Source organism: Vidua macroura, chromosome 37, assembly GCF_024509145.1.
Source record: "Vidua macroura isolate BioBank_ID:100142 chromosome 37, ASM2450914v1, whole genome shotgun sequence".
In the NCBI taxonomy this organism is placed as follows: domain Eukaryota; kingdom Metazoa; phylum Chordata; class Aves; order Passeriformes; family Viduidae; genus Vidua; species Vidua macroura.
In genome coordinates, this window is record NC_071607.1 from 364,493 (window position 1) to 381,836 (window position 17,344).

Below are 17,344 nucleotides of genomic sequence, written 5' to 3' on the forward strand. Positions count from 1 at the left end.
CCAGAGCAGCGCGAACAGCGGCCGCGCCGGGACACAAATGGCAGCTGCAGGAGCGAAACCTCCCAGCAACTCCAACCTGCCACCTGCGGGAGCCTCGGCTTGGACTTGGCAGCCGCAGTAGAGACTGATCTCTTGACCTCAAAACCATATAAGATTCCAACGGGAATCCATGGCCCCCTACAAATACACGGACAAACTATGGGAGGACTCATTATTGGCCGCTCTTCAGCCGCTATATTAGGCCTCTTTATGGAACCAGGAATCATCGATGCCGATTGTTGCGGCGAAATTATGATCATCGCTCATACGTCATATCCCCCAGTGACAGTACCAAAAGGTCAAAGAATTGCTCAGCTAATCCCACTCCCACAAATGACCAAGGGATTGGAACCTATGTCCCGGGTCCCTAGAACTCCGGAAGGATTTGGTTCGACAGGAGGTCTTGCATTGCTTACCCTAGACCTTAACACCCGCCCCAAAAAATCTTGCCGCCTGATTCATCAAGGACATAGCATTGTGCTTAAAGGACTTTTAGACATGGGTGCAGATACTAGCGTCATCGATCCAGGTCATTGGCCTGCGTCTTGGCCCACTCAGCCTGCAGCAACCACGGTGAGCGGTATTGGTGGGATGACACTTGCGAGCTGTACCCCGGTGCTGACTGTTGAGATTGAAGGGAGACAGGCGTCTGCAACACTTTCTATAACAACTTTACCACCTGCTGTCCAATGTCTAATTGGTCGTGATGTCCTAAGCATTATTGTGATACTTTTACTTGTTTTGCCCTGTGTGTTTACTTGCTTGCAAGGCTTGATACAACAACTTTTGCAGAAAATGCTGAATGCACACCTTGTTGTGCAAAAAGAAAACAGGGGAAGTGTAGAGATCTTGGCAGAAGAATGGTTAAACAGCAAGGGACATGAAACTGTAAAATTGGTGAAAGTATGAGGGGCTACGTGACTGCTGCAACGGTCAGCATGACCCTGGGTATAGAAATCAGGATATGTAGAAATCAGAGTTTGCAAGAATCAGAATGCTGAAAACTGCTTGGTATGTAGAAATAGATAGAGAAGAACCAAAAAGTATCAATCACAAGAACAGCAAGAGCAACCGAACAAGACAGATGCGCAAATCACACAGCAACCAATCATGAGTTTGGCTTTTGCAATATGCATGAACTAATTAACAGGTATATATAAACTTTGTAATTTGTTGCAATAAACTGAGACTTGATGATCATGATATCATGAGTCTTGTCTCCCGCGGCGCTTCTCCGACACTGCTGCTTGGTTTTCCGCATTCAGTCAATTGCACAGGATTGAAGCTGAGGCAGGCTGTTCAGCTTTGCTGCTTTTCAGCATCTCAGCTGCCCTTCTGCTCTGTGACAGCTCTCGAGGTTTCTTGCCTTCGCCAGGCTGCAACGTGCCCGCTAGTACCAAGAACTGGGCAGGAGTGGGCAGAGAGCACGGCCATCTGCCAGCACTTTGCGGCTTGCACAGGAAAGTGCAGTGTCCTTGGAATGTGCAGCAAATCCAATTTCTTGGCAAGTCCGGGGGAAGTGAGCAGTGCTGGTAGACTTTCTCCTTGAGAAAAGGCGTGGCAAAGCTTTTGGCTAAGATGTAGGCGACTAGAGAGGCAGAATACGGAGCTCCGGTGCTGGCCGAAAGCAAGTGCCTCTTCCCGGCGTCTTTCAGCAGAAGCGGCGCTCCGCAGAGGGGTCACTTGAGGTCAGCCAAGGCCCTGACTTGGGTCACTTGAGGTCATTTGGGGTCACTTGAGGGCACCTGATGCCCTGAGTGGGGTCACTTGAGGTCATTTAGGGTCATTTGAGGTCATCTGAGGCCCAGACAGCGGTCTCTAGAGGTCATTTTGTGTCACTTGAGGTCCTCTGAGCCTCGGGCCGGTATCACTTGAGGTTATTTGGGGTCACTTGACATCATCTGAGGCCCTGATCGGAGTCACGTGAGGTCTTTTGGAATCACTTCAGGTCACCTGAGGGCCTGAGCGGGGTAATTTGTGGTCATTTGGGGTTACTTCAGGTCATCTGAGGCTCGGACCGGGAGCACTTTAGGTCATTTGGGGTCACTTGGAGTCATCTGGGGACCTGACCAGACTCACTTGAGGTCATTAGAGGAAACATGAGGTCATCGGAGGCCCTGACTGGGGTCACTTGAGGTCATTTGGGATCACTTGAGGCGGCCTGAGGCCCTGACCAGGGTAATTTGTGGTCATTTAGCGTCACTTGAGCTCATTTGCGGCCCTGACCAGGGTCAGTCGAGTACATTTGGGGTCACCTGAGGTCATCTGAGGCCCTGACCGGCGTTTTATGGGGTCACTTGAGGTCATTTGGGATCACTTGAGGTCATTTGAGGCCCTGGCTTGGGTCACTTGGGGTGACCTGAAGCCCTGACAAGGGTCACTTCAAGTCATTTGGGGTCATTTGAGGTCATCTAAGCCCCTGACTTGAGTCACTTGAGGTCATTTGGAGTGACTTGAGGTCACCTGACCCCTTGTCTGGGGTCACACGAGGTCATTTGGGGTTACTTGAGGTCATCTTAGGCCCTGACCGGTGCTTTTAGGGGTCACTTGAGGTCATTTAGGGAGGACCTCGGTGGAGGGCTGTTGTACCACACTCTGGCCACAAGGCGGCAGCACTGTTGCCCGCCTCAGCCAGGCGCTGCCACCCGCCATGGGGCTGCAGGCAGGGAAGGCGGGTAAAGAAAAACAGGTCACTTGAGATCATTTGGGGGTCACTTGAGCTCACCTGAGGCCCTGATTGTGGTCACTTGAGGTCACCAGAGGTCCTTAGCAGGGTCATTTGTGGTCATTTCGGGTCACTTGAGGTCATCTGAGGCCCTGTCCAGGATAATTTGTGGTCATTTGGGGTCACTTGAGGTCCTCTGAGGCCAAGACCAGGGTCACTTGAGGTCATCTGGAGTCACATGAGGTCATCTGAGGCCCTGACCGGCATTTTCTGGGGTCACGTGAAGTCTTTTAGCGTCATTTGAGGACATCTGAGGTCCTGACCACGGTCACTTGAGCTGACCTGGGGCCCTGACCAGGGTCACTTGAGGTTATTTGGGGGCACTTGAGGTCACCTGAAGCCCTGACCGGGGTCACTTGAGGACATTTTGGGCCATTTTACGCCATCTGAGGCCCCAACTGGCATTTTTTGGGGTCACTTGAGGTCATCTGAGGCCCTGACTGGGGTCAATTGAGGACATTTGGGGTCACTTGAGGTCATCTGAGGCCCTGACTGGGGTCATTGAGGTCATTTGTGGTCACTTGAGGTCATCTGAGGCCCTGCCTGGGGTCACTAGAGGTCATTTTGGGCCACCTGATGTCATGTGAGGCTCTGACTGGGGTCACAAGAGGTTATTTGGGGTCACTGGATGTCATCTGAGGCCCTGACCGGCATTTTCTGTGGTCACATGAGGTCATTTAGGGTCATTTGAGGACATCTTAGGTCCTGGCCACGGTCACTTGAGCTGACCTGAGGCCCTGACCAGGGTCACTGGAGGTCGTTTGGGGTCACTTGAGGCCATCCAAGGGCCTGACCTGGGTCCCCTGAGGTCATTTGGGGTCAATTGAGGGCAGCTGATGCCCTGAGTGGGGTTATTTGAGGTCATTTAGGGTCATTTGAGGTCATCTGAGTCCCTGACCAGCATTTTCTGGGGTCACGCAAAGACTTTTAGGGTCATTTGAGGACATCTGAGGTCCTGACCATGGTCACTTGAGCTGACCTGGGGCCATGACCAGGGTCACTTGAGGTTATTTGGGGTCACTTGACATCATCTGAGGCCCTGACCGGAGTCACTTGACGTCATTTGGAATCACTTTAGGTCACATGAGGCCCTGATGGGGGTGACTTGACGTCATTTGAGGTCGCTTGAGGTCACCTGAGGCCCTGACTGGGGTCACCACAGGTCATTTGGGGTCTGTTTAAGTCACGTGAGACACTGACTGTGGTCACTTGAGGTCACCTGAGGCTCTGATGTGGGTCACTTGAGGTCATTTGGGGTAATTTGAGGTCATGTGAGGCTCTGACTGGGGTCACTTGAGGTAAGTTGGGGTCACTTGAGGTCATTTTGGGTCACTTGAGGTCACGTGAGTCCCTGACTGTGGCCACTTGAGGTCAATTTGGGTCTCTTGAGGTCACCGGAGGCCTTGACTGGGGTCACTTGATGTCATTTTGGGTTGCTTGAGGTGATCTGAGGCCCTGACTGGTGTCTCTTGAGGTCATTTGGGGTCCCTTGACGTCATCTGAGGTCATGACCTGGGTCACTTGAGGTCATCTGAGGCACTGACCGGGGTCACTTGAGGTCATTTGGGGTCACTTGAAGTCATCTGAGGCCCTTACTGGGATCACTTGAGGTCACTTGGGGTCAGTTGAAGTCACCTGAGGCCCCGAGTGGGGTCACTTGAGGTCATTTTGCATCACTTTATGTTACTGACGCCTTGACCGGGGTCACTGGAGGTAATTTTGAGTCACTTGAGGTTGTCTCTGGTCCGGACCAGGGTCACTTGAGGTCATTTGGGGTCGCTTGAAGTCACCTGAGGTCCTGACTGTGGTCACTTGCGGTCACTTCAGGCCCTGAGCAGGATCATTTGTGTTCATTTGGGGTAATTTGAGGTCATGTGAGGCTCTGACTGGGGTCACTTGAGGACATTTGGGGTCACTTGAGGTCATTTTGGGTCACTTGAGGTCATTTGAGTCCCTGACTGTGGTCACTTGCGGTCATTTTGGGTCTGTTGAGGTCACCTGAGGCCTTTACCGGGGTCACTTGATGTCTTTTGGGGTCACTTGAGCTCAACTGAATCCCTGACTGAGGTCACTTGAGGTCATTTAGTGTCTTTTTCAGTCATCTGAGGCTCTGACTGGGGTCATTAGAGGTCATTTGAGGTCACTTGATTTCACCTGAGGTGAATTTCCCAACCTTTTTTTTTTGCCGCCATTTTGAGAAAGTCAAAAGCTTCCCAGACGAAGCACTCCCAAGATGGCAGCTGCGGGAGGATTTCGGTGGAGGGCTGCAGTACCGCACTCCGGCTAAAAGGCAGCAGCACTGCTGGCCGCCTCAGCCAGGCGCTGCCGCCCACCTGCGGCTGCAGGCAGGGAAGGCAGGCAAAGAAGAACAGGTTACTTGAGGTCATTTGGGATCACTTGAGGTCCCCTGAGGCCCTGTCTGGGGTCACTTGAGGTCATTTGGGGTCACTTGAGGTCGTCTGAGGTCCGGATGGGATCAATTGAGGTCATTTGGGATCACTGGAGATCACCTGAGGCCCTGACTGTGGTCACTTGAGATCACCTGAGGCCTTTACTGGGGTCATTTGAAGTCATTTGGCGTAATTTGAGGTCATCTGTGGCCCTGACTGGGGTCACTTGAGGTCATTTGGGGACACTTGAAGTCATCTGAGGCCCAGACTGGGTGTCGCTTGAGGACATTTATGGTCACTTGTGGTCATCTGAGGCCCTGACCGGGTTTACTTCAGGTCATTTTGGGTCACTTGATGTCACCTGAGGCCTTGACTGGGGTCATTTGAGGTAATATTAAGTCACTTGAGGTCATCTGAGGTCTGGACTGGGGTCACTTGAGGTCACCTAAGGTCACTTGAGGTCACCAGAGGCCCTGACTGTGGTCAATTGAAGTCACCTGAGGTCCTGACCAGAGTCAATTGAGGACATTTGGGGTCACTTGAAGTCCTCTGAGGCCCTGATCCGGGTCACTTGAGGTCATTTGGGGTCACTTGAGGTCATCTGAGTCCCTGACTGTGGTCACTTGCAGTCATTTTGGGTCTGTTGAGGTAACCTGAGGCCTTCAGTGGGGTCACTTGAGGTCATTTGGGGTCACTTGAGGTCATCTGAGGCCCTGACCGGGGTTACTTGAGGTCGTTTTGGGTCACTTCAGGTCACCTGAGGCCTTGACCGGGGTCACTTGAAGTCTTTTGGGGTCACTTGAAGTCATCTGAGGCCCTGACCGGGTTTACTGGGGGTCATTTGGGGTCACGTGATGTCATCTGGGACCCCGACTGGGGTCACTTGAGGTCACCTGAGGCCTTGACCGGGGTCACTTGAGGTCATTTTGGGTCACTTGATGTCACCTGAGGCCTTGACCGGGGTCACTTGAGGTCACCTGAGGCCCTGACAGGGGTCATTTGAAGTCTTTTGGCGTAATTTACGGTCATCTGAGGTCCTGATCGGGGTCAGTTGAGGTCATTTGGTGTCACCGGAGGTCATATTGGGTCACTTGAGATGACCTGACGTCCTCACCGGGGTCACTTGAGGCAATCAGGGGTCACTTGAGGTCATTTGGGGTCACTTGAAGTCGTCTGAGGCCTTGATCGGGGTCACTTGAGGTCATTTGGTGTCACTTGAGTTTACCTGAGGCCTTGACCGTGGTCACTTGAGTTCATTTGTGGTCACTTGCGGTCATCTGAGGCCCTAATAGGGTCATTTGAAGTCATTTGGCATAATTTGAGGCCATCTGAGGCCCTGATTGGGGCCACTTGAGGCCATTTGGAGTCACATGAGGTCATTTGGGGTCACTTGACATGACCTAGGGCCCTGATTGTGGTCATATGAGGTCATATTGTTTCACATGAGATGACTTGACGCCCTGACTGGGTCACTTGAGGATCATTTGGGGTCACTTGAGGTCATCTGAGGCCCTGACCAGGGTCACTTGTGGTCATTTGTGGTCACATGAGGGCATGTGTGGCCCCAGCTGGGGTCACTTGAGGTCATTTTTGGTCACTTGATGTCACTGAGGCCGTGGGAGGGGTCACTTGAGGGCATTTGGGGTCACTTGAGGTCATCTGAGGCCCTGACCTGGGTCACTTCGGCCATTTGGGGTCACTTGAAGTCACCTGAGGCCCTGACTGTGGTCACTTGAGGTCACCTCAGGCCATGAGCAGGATAATTTGTGGTCATTTGGGGTAATTTGAGGTCACGTGAGGCTCTGACTGGGGTCACTTGAGGTCATTTGGAGTCACTTGAGGTAATTTTGGGTCACTTTATGTCATCTGAGGCCCTTACCAGGGTCACTTGAGGTCATTTTGTGTCTGTTGAGGTCACCTGAGGCCTTGACCAGGGTCACTTGAGGTCTTTTGAGTCTCTGCCTGGGGTCACTTGAGGTCTTTTGGGGTCACTTGAGATCACCTGAGGCCCTGACTGGGATCACTTGAGGTCATTTAGGGTCACTTGAGGTCGTCTGAGGCCTTGAGCAGGGTAATTTGTGGTCATTTGGGGTAATTTGAGGTCATCTGAGGTCCTGAGTGGGGTCAATTGAGGCCATTTTGGGGCAGTTGAGGTTATTTGGTGTCCCTTGAGATGACCTGACGCCCTGACTGCGGTCACTTGAAGTCATTTTGGGTCACTTTATGTCATCTGATGCCCTGACCGGGGTCACTTGCAGATATTTGGGGACACTTGACATCATTTGGTGTCACTTGAAGTCATTTTGGGTCACTTTTTGTCATCTGAGGCCCTGACTGGGGTCACTAGAGGTCATTTGGGGTCACTTGATTTCACCTCAAGCGAAGTTCCCGCCTTTTTTTTTTTTTGCCACCATTTTGAGACGGTCAAAAGCATCCCAGCCAAGACACTCCCAAGATAGCGGCCGTGGGAGGACCTCGCTGCAAGGCTGCAGTACAGCACTCTGTACACAAGGCGGCAGCACTGCCGCCCACCTGACCTGGGCACTGCCACGTGCATTGGGGCTGCAAACAGGAAAGGCAGGCAAAGAAGAATAGGTCACATGAGGTCATTTGGGATCACGTGAGGTCCCCTGACGCTCTGACCGGGATTACATGAGGTAATTTGGGGTCACTTGAGGTCACCTGAGGCCCTGACCAGGGTCATTTGAGGTCATTTGGGATAATTAGATGTCATCTGAAGCCCTGAGTTGGGTCACTTGAGGTCATTTGGGGTCACTTGAGGTCATTTGGGGTCATTGAGATGACCTGACACCCTGACTGGGGTCACTTGAGGTCATTTTGGGCTACTTGAGATGACCTGACGCCCTGGCTGGGGTCCCTTGAGGTCAACTGCGGCCTTGCCCGGGGTCACTTGATGTCATTTGTGGTCACTTGAAGTCACCTGTGGCCATGACCTGAGTCACTTGAGGTCACCTGAGTCCCTGAGCTCGGTCACATGAGGTAATTTGGGGAAATTTGAGGTCAGGTGTGGCTCTGACTGGGGCTACTTGAGGTCATTTGGGGTCACTTGAGGTCATTTGGGGTCACTCAAGGTCATCCGAGGTCCTGATCGTGGTCACTAGAGGTCATTTGTGGTCTCTTGAGGTCACCTGAGGCCTTGATCGGGGTCACTTTATGTCATTTAGGGTTACTTGAGGTCACCTGATGCCCTGACCGGGGTCACTTGAGAACATTTGGGGTCACTTGAGATCACCTGAGGCCCTGACAGAGGTCATTTGAGGTCACCAGAGGCCCTGACCAGGGCCACTTGAAGACATTTTGGGTCACTTGAAATCATCGGAGTTCCTGACTGGGGTCACCTGAGGTAATTTTGGGCCACGTGAGGTCATTTGGGGTCACTAGATGTCATCAGCAGCCTGGACCGGGTTACTTGAGGTCATTTGGAGTCACATGAGGTCACCTGAGGTCTTGAGCGGGGTCACTTGAGGTAATTTGGGGTCACTTGAGATCATTTGTGGTCACTTGAGTTCACCTAAGGCCCTGACTGGTTTCACTTTATGTCATTTTTGGTAACTTGAAGTCACCTGAGGCCTTGAGTGGGGTCACTTGAGGTCATTTGGGGTCTGTTGAGATCACCTGATACTCTTACTTGTATCATTTGACGTAATTTTTTGGTCTCTTGAGGTCACCTGAGGCCTTGAGCAAGGTGACTTGAGGTTATTTGGGGTCACTTAAAGTCATTCGTGGTCACTTGAGGTCACCTGAGTCCTTTAGCGGGGTCACTTGATGTCATTTAGGGTAGCTTGCCGTGACCTGAGGCCCTGACCAGGGCCACCTGAGGTCATTTGGGGCCACTTGAGGTCATTTGGGGTCACTTGAGGTCACCTGAGGCCCTGACCGGGGGCACTTGAGGTTATTTTGCATCAAATGCCGACAACTGAGGCCCTGACCGTGGTAACCTGAGGTCATTTGGGACCACTTGAGGTCATTTGGGGTCTCTTGCGGTCATCTGAGTCCAGGAGCAAGGTCACTTGATGTCATTTGGGGTCACTTGCAGTCACCTGACGCCCTGACCGGAGTCACTTGAGGTCATTTCGCGTTCTTGAGGTCACCTTCGGCCCTGACTGGGGTCACTTAATATCACCTGCGGCCCCGACTGGGGTCACTTCAGGTCATTTGGGGTCAGTTGATGCCACATGACACCCAGACCGGGGTCACTTGAGATAACTTGTGGTCACTTGATGTGACCTGATGCTCTTACTGGGGTCGCTTGCGGTCACCTGAGGCCCTGACCGGGGTCACTTGAGGTCGTTTGGGGTCATTTGAGGTCTCCTGAGGCCCTGACTGTGGTTGTTTGAGGTCATTTGGGGTCACCTGAGGTCATCCTGAGGCGCTTACCGAGGTCACTTGAAGTCATTTGTGGTCACTTGAAGTCACCTGAGGCCTTGACTGGGGTCACTTGAAGTTACCTGAGGCCCTGAGCGGGGTCACTTGAGGTCATTTGAGGAAATTGGAGGTCATGTGAAGTTCTGACTGGGGTCACTTATAGTCATTCGGGGACACTTGAGGTAATTTGGCGTCAGTTGAGGTCATCTGAGGCCCTGACCGTTGCCGAGCCGTGGGGGCTTTTAGCCACTCGGCACGAAGCTCGGATAGCTGGTACATCTGAGGGTCCACCAGAAGAACGGGAGGGACACTCGGGCTGCTGAAATCCTGCTCGTTGATTGAAGGGTCGCAGAAGGGGCAAACAGGGAGACAACGAAGCAGAAGGGAGGCAGATTCCGAGAGCCCCGAAGGGCGGGCTGAGGATTCTTTGACTGCGTAGGGGTAGGAGGGTTTAGCATTTGAGGGTACAATCGGGAGAAGGCTAAAGGGAGGGGAAATATAACATTAACCAGTGGGGAAAAGGGAAAGGAGTGTTCTTGGTGGAAGAACCAAAGGGAAAACGTGGAACAGAGAAGATTCTAGGCTAAGGGGCAGACTTGAACAATAACTGACAGGACAGGGGGAGGGTACAATTCTCTTCCAAAAGGGGGTGGAGAACTCATACAACTGCTGTTTCCCATGGCAACCCTAGACTGACTTCCCCAACCCCTCCTCCTACATCTCCCCCGTTTTTATTTATTAAATAAGTACTTCCCAACGTTTTAAGCAACATACGTTTAAACAAAAATAAAGCAACCGAGATAATGAACATTATCAGAAAGATCCAAAAGAGTCCCCTGAGGATGATCGCAACCCACCCTGGGACACCCCATTGAGATAGCAGTTTATTCACAGGATCTACAGTCGAGGTCTCAGTCTTGAGGTCGTCAACTTGCTCTTGGATCTGCTGGATATTAGCTTGGATGGATGTGCTCTTTGATGCCAGATTGAAGCAGCACATTCCTTCAAAGTCCTCACAGCCGTGGCCATGGGTGAGCAGTAAGAAGTCAATAGCAGCCCTATTTTGCAGTGTGACGTGCCTGGTGACTTCTTCGTCCGCTAGCAAGTCGGAAAGGGCAGCGGACGTGGCGTTGGCCTGCTTACTGAGCCAACACTCGAGGTGAGAAAGCTCACCGAGGGCCTTTGCTGCGGCATACCACGGTAAAAATATGGATACCGTGACTCTCTTCGTCTTTCCCCAATTGTAAATTTTTGAATCACAATTTTCGTCGAATTGGTTATAGGATCTCTTTTTGCGAGCCAATTTATTTTCATTTTTCCAATTTAAAATTTGGATTTTGTTCGGTGTCAGTGTGGTAAGCTGCCCAAGGCTGCAGGGGCCTCCCTGGATTTGGGAGGGAATCCCTGCCCACACCCTGTCGCCGCAGATGAGAAAAACCCCCCTGCGGAGCACCCTGGGAACTGAGGAGGACCTAGATACGATGGTCGAGGTGTAATTGCACCAATTTGCTGCATGGTATCTCCGATCGTGGGGAGATACATCGTGTCTTTTTACTTCTTGGGTACCAGCAGGGTGGAGTTTAGCCATTTGATCCCAGTCTTTCTGGGAGGGCTGGTACCTAAACCTGACACAATATGTTGCCTGAGAGGAGCCCAATAGGTCCAATTCTTGGGGCTCCTGTGGTGCATGTGGCAGAATCCTCGTCCACTCATCCCAGGTGTCCACAGGATTAGGTTTTTTCCTGCATATGGATAGTTGTTTGGCAACAGGGGGACTCCTACCAGGCACGTGGATAACGGATTGTCTACACTTCCCATGGCCATACAGAAGTTGTCCTGCTTCAAGGACTTCGCCAGCGTGACCCATATGTTTTCTCTCAGCTGTGGGACTATCCAGCTCCTGACCGGTGACAGCCAGATGATGACGATCAGGAGCATCAGATGTTTCAGAGGTGTCCTCAAGGCGGCAGTCATCCTCAGTGTCTTGTGATAAAAGAAAGCAGAACTTGAATGATAAATTTTCCTCAGTGGTCCCTCCCCAACCTCCCCCGTTTTTATTTATTAAATAAGCACTAAATAAAATTAGAGAAAAGGGATAAGGATTGAGGGAAAGGGGAGGTTAGGGGAAAGGAAAGGGCACAGGGGGCGATGGGGTAATTGGGTACGTAGAGTTCAGCTCGGGCAGGTAGAAACAATGGCTCTTGCCTGTGCTATCGAGATCTTAAATTGTCGCACAAGAGCCGGGGCATTCTGATGGTAAAATGCATGGCTGAGCCGTGCTTGCCGGAGTATGTCTGGTAAGGTGGTTGAAGTGGTTGTGGATATTTGTGTTGACATGGCTAGGAGGTCTGCTTTCCGATTACCCTCAGTGATCTCTCCGGGTAAATCGGTGTGTGCCCTTACGTGCATGATATGATAAGGTTGCTCTCTATGGGAAAGTAGCCAAATGAGATCAGAGAGTAAGCTGTATAAATTTTTGTTTGAAACTTCTTTGAGGAGGGCACCTTCGGCCCTTTCTGCTACCCCAGCGACATAGGCCGAATCAGTCACCACATTCAGAGGCTGTTGAAATTTTTTGAATGCTCTCACGACTGCGGCAAGTTCCACGATCTGGGGGGAACCCTCAACCAGTTGGACGTCAGACTCCCACTTCTGACTGTCCGGGTCCTTCCAAGTGATCACCGATTTGTGGGATCTGCCCGACCCATCGGTGAACACCGTGAGAGCACCTGGAATTGGTGTTTTACTTTTAAACATTCTTGGGGCCAAATGCAATGTATCCTTAAACAATTTATGCTTAGGATAGTCAACCGAAATTTGTCCAGGGAAGCTGTCCAGAGCAATGAGCAAAGTTTCATTAGTTTGCAACAACGAGTCCAATTGATCTAATGTAACAGGTAAGTAAATGCACGCAGGATCACACCCTGCGAGGGTTTGGAGGCGGTGTCGTGCCTTCATTATTAAAGTGGCTAGCAATTCTGCAGGGGTCGTGATCGTCCTAGAGGGCTGGTGTGGTAGGAAGAGCCACTCTAAGATGACCAGGGGATCAGATGCTCTGTTATCCCACTGGAAGAGAAGTCCATGGAGGTGGGGGCACTTACCCAACACCGTGAAGTTCACGGGAAGGGTCCGGACCACGCGGTGTGCCTGGCGAGACTTCAGAGCAACAGCAACCCGTTGCAGGGCTTCCCGCGCGGCAGGTGTCAGCTCGCGCGGTGAGGCGAGGTCTCCGTCGCCTCGAAGCAGACAGAAGAGAGGTGACAGCTCCTCAGTCATCAGTCCCAGGAGGAGGCGGATCCAGGTGATCGTTCCGCACAGCTGCTGAAGGTCTCGCAGAGTCTTCGGATCCTCGTTGATGGTCAGTGTCTGTGGTGTCACTGTCCTTCCCGTGATGAGGAATCCGAGGTACCTCCATGGTGCTGAGAATTGGATCTTCTCTTCCGCTATCTGGAGCCCTGCAGCTTTGATAGCCTTAATAGTCTTGTCCAGTGTTGCCTTTAGGTATGTTGAGTCGGAAGCACAAACTAGCACATCATCCATGTAATGCAGGATGATGGCCTCAGGGAAAAGCTGACGCACAGGTGACAAAATCTGCGCTACAAAAGTTTGACAGAGCACAGGGGAATTTTTCATCCCCTGAGGCAGGGATGTCCAATGATATCTTTTAAAAGGTTCAGCCCTATTCAATGATGGTACAGAAAAGGCGAACCTGGGAGCATCCCCGGGGTAGAGTGGAATGTTAAAAAAACAGTCTTTGATGTCTATCACTGCTAGCTGCCAGTCTCTGGGGAGCATAGAAGGTGACGGAAGGCCTGGTTGAATGGGACCCATATCTTCTATCACATCATTAACCCTTCGCAGGTCTTGGAGCAGGCGCCACCTGTCTGTGCCAGGTTTTCTAATTACAAAGACAGGGGTATTCCAAGGGCTGGTAGAAGGTGTTAAATGCCCAAGTTTCACCTGCTCCTCTACTAATTTATGAAGTGCACTCAATTTTTCTGATGGAAGGGGCCACTGATCCACCCAGACCGGTGTGTTGGTTTTCCAGGTCAGGGGTGGGGAAGTGCGCTCTGCAGTGGCCCACACTAAAAATCCCACAAAGGGCTAGGGATGTCGAGGCGGGCTCCCCATTGGCATAAAACATCCCTTCCTAATAATAGTATGTTTGAAGAGACAACAAAAGGTCTCACCGTTGCCAGTTGTCCTTCCGGACCTTCCACGCACACAAGATGCCTACTCCTCAGAGAGTGGACCGCTCCGCCCACACCGGAGATCCTGCCGCAAGGGGGCACAAGCTCCCAGTCGCTGGGCCACCTTGCCTGGGGGATGATGGTCACGTCAGCTCCTGTCTGTGTCTGCCATGAGCCGCATCTGCACCGACTTTCCCTGGAAAGAAAGTTTGGCATCAATTAATGGTCTTTCTTTACATACATTTTGGGTGAAGAAAACATGTCTCTCTGTGTCTGGGTCATCGTGGGTGTCCAGTACGTAAAGCAAAGCAAAAGGATCTCCTTTCCTTAAAGTAAATGGCGGGTGGTTACAAATGACGGAGACGGTGATCTCCTCTCCTGGTGGAAAACACACTACCTCAGGTAAGATGGTGATTTCATTCGGCGTGTTGAAGGAGTCTTCTAAGATGAGCACGGTGGTGTCCCGACAGTTGTGGAGGGGGCCCAGGAACCCAGCAGGAACTCTCGTCAGGTCCTCATCCTGGAGAGAGATGGTGACGCTGCTGCGGAGGACCCGACGATTGCCCTGATTTAGGGTACCTGTCCGGCGGAAGAGGCGGAGTCCGTCCTCGTGGCTGCGCTGAACTGCTGGACTTGGCCGCGAGGCCACTCGTCCTCCCTGATGGTCGGAAGGCTGGGATGCTGAGAAGGGCCACTTGGTGTCGTCGCGCGGCCCTTCCTCGCGCTTCGCCGCCAGTTTCCCGCTGGCTGGTACCCTTGTTGCTGTAGATGAAACTGGTGATCTTGATAAAATGGGTTCCTAGGATATGGTCTTGGGGGGGGCAAGATAGGTTGTTGAATCTGTGGCCAGTGGGGACAGTTCACCTGGATGTGACCCAGCTGACCACAGTTAAAACAGCAACTGTTTCCCATGGCAACCCTAGACTGACTTCCCCAACCCCTCCTCCTACAGACCGTGGTCACGTGATGTCATTTTGTGTCACTTGAGGTCACCTGAGGCCCTGACCGTGGTCACTTGAGGTCATCTGAGGCCCACTCCGGGTCACTTGAGGTCATTTGGGGTCACGTGAAGTCACCTGAGGCCCTGACTAAGGTAATTTGAGGTCATTTGGGGTAATTTGAGGTCACCTGAGGCCCTTACCAGGGTCACTTGAGGACATTTGCGGTCTCTTGAGGTCATCTGGGGCCCTGGGTGGTGTCACTTGAGGTCATTTGAGGTCACTTGAGGTCACCTGAGGCCCTGACCGGGGTCACTTGAGGTCATTTTGGGTCACTGGAAATCATCTGAGTTCCTGACTGGGGTCACCTGAGGTAATTTTGGGCCATGTGATGACATTTGGGGTCACTAGAGATAATCAGCTGGCCAGGCCAGGGTCACTTGAGGTCATTTGGTGTTACATGAAGTCACCTGAGGCCTTGAGCGGGGTCACTTGAGGTCATTTGGGGTCTGTTGAGGTCACCTGAGGCTCTTATTGTACCATTTGATGTCATTTTTTGGTCTCTTGAGGTCACCTGAGGCCTTGAGCAAGGTGACTTGAGGTCATTTGGGGTCACTTGAAGTAATTTGGGGTCACTTGAGGTCACCTGAGTTCTTCAGCGGGGTCACTTGAGGTCATTTGGGGTCACTTGATGCCATCAGATGCCGGGACTGGGGACACTTGAGGTCATTTGGGGTCACTTGAGGTCTCCTGAGGCCCTGACCAGGGTCACTTGAGGTCACTTGGGGTCAGCTGAGGCCCTGCCCGGGGTCACTTGAGGCTGTTTGGGGTCATTTGAGGCCTCCTGAGGCCCTGAACGGGGTCACTTGAGGTCATTTGGGGTCACTTGAGGTCACAAGAGACCCTGACTGGGGTCAGGTGAGGTCACCTGAGGCCCTGACTGGGGTCACTTGAGGTCAATTGGGGTCACTTGAAGTCATTCCGGGTCACTTGAGGTCACCTGAGGCCCTGTCTGATGTCACTTGATGTTATTTTTCGTCGCTTGACGTCGCCTGAGTCCTCCAGCGGGGTCACTTGAGGTCACCTGAGTCCCAGAGCGGGGTCACTTGAGGACATTTAGGGTCACTTCCCATCACCTGAGGCCCTGACTTGAGTCACCTGTGGTAATTTGGGGCCACTTGAGGCCATTTGGGGTCACTTGAGGTCTTCTGAGTCCCAGAGAGGGATCACTTGAGGTCAATTGGGGTCACTTGCGGTGACCTTAGGCCCTGACCGGGGTCACTTGAGATCATTTGGTGTCACTTGAGGTCACCTTAGGCCCTGACTGGGGTCACTTGAGGTCACCAGAGGCCCTGACCAGGGTCACTTGATGTCATTTGGGGTCCGCTGAGGTAATTTAAAGTCATTTGAGGTCATCTGAGGCTCTGTCTGGCGCCAGTTGAAGTCATTTGAGGTCACTTGATTTCACCTAATGCGAATTTCCCGCTTTATTTTTTTTAACACCATTTTGAGAAGATCAAAAGCGTCCCAGCCGAGACACTTCCAGGATGGTGGCCGTGGGAGGGCCTTGGTGAAGGGCTGCAGTATCGCACTCTGGGCACAAGGCGGCAGCACTGCCGCCCGTGTCAGCCAGGCGCTGCCACCCACCTTTGGGCTGCAGGCAGGGAAGGCGGACAAAGAAGAACAGGTCACATGAGGTCATTTGGGATCACTTGAGGTAGCCTGAGGCCCTGACCGGGGTCAGCTGAGGTAATTTGGGGTGACTTGAAGCCAACTGAGGCCTTGACTGGGGTCACTTTAGGTCACCTGAGGCCCTGACCAGGGTCACTTGAGAACATTTGCGGTCACTTGAAGTCACCTGAGGCCTTGACCGATGTCACTTGAGGGCACCTGAGGCCCTGACCGGGGTCACTTGAGGTCATTTTGGGTCACTTGAGGTCATCTGAGTTCCTGACTGGGGTCACCTGAGGTAATTTTGGGCCACGTGAGGTCATTTGGGGTCACTAGAGGTCATCCGCAGCCCAGACCGGGGTCACTTGAGGTAATTTGGAGTCACTTGAGGTCACCTGAGGCTTTGAGCGGGTTCACTTGAGGTAATTTGGGGTCACTTGAGATCATTTGTGGTCACTTGAGTTCACCTAAGGCCCTGACTGGTTTCACTTTATGTCATTTTTGGTAACTTGAAGTCACCTGAGGCCTTGAGCGGGGTCACTTGAGGTCATTTGGGGCCACTTGAGGTCACCTGAGGCTCTTATTGTACCATTTGACGCCATTTTTTGGTCTCTTGATGTCACCTGAGGCCTTGAGCAAGTTGACTTGAGGTAATTTGGGGTCACTTGAAGTCATTTCGGGTCACTTGAGCTCACCTGAGGCCCTGACTGGTGTCACTTGATGTCATTTTTGGTCCCTTGAGGTCACCTGAGTCCTTCAACGGGGTCACTTGAGGTCATTTGGTGTTACATGAAGTCACCTGAGGCTCTGACCAGGGTCACCTGAGGCCATTTGGGGCCACTTGAGGTCATTTGGGGACATGTGAGGTCAGCTGAGGCCCTGACCGGAATCACTTGAGGTCACCTGAGTCCCTGATTGGCATCACCTGAGGTCATTTGGGGTCACTTGAGGTCTCCTGAGGCCCTGACCTTGGTCACTCCAGGTCATTTGGGATCACTTGAGATC

The 17,344-nt window shown here is 52.2% G+C and overlaps 1 protein-coding gene across 1 annotated transcript; it reads right to left on the bottom strand.

Annotated features, from left to right (window-relative positions):
- Positions 1 to 12,139: 12,139 nt before the first annotated feature.
- LOC128821235 (uncharacterized) lies at positions 12,140 to 17,014 on the bottom strand. Its single transcript, XM_054002175.1, has 5 exons — positions 16,929 to 17,014; positions 16,137 to 16,322; positions 14,128 to 14,512; positions 12,857 to 13,035; positions 12,140 to 12,776 (listed from the first exon to the last, which is right to left on the bottom strand). The coding sequence occupies exons 1-5, from the start codon at positions 17,012 to 17,014 to the stop codon at positions 12,638 to 12,640; spliced, it is 975 nt and encodes a 324-aa protein (XP_053858150.1). The 3' UTR covers positions 12,140 to 12,637.
- Between the last annotated feature and the right edge of the window lie 330 nt (positions 17,015 to 17,344).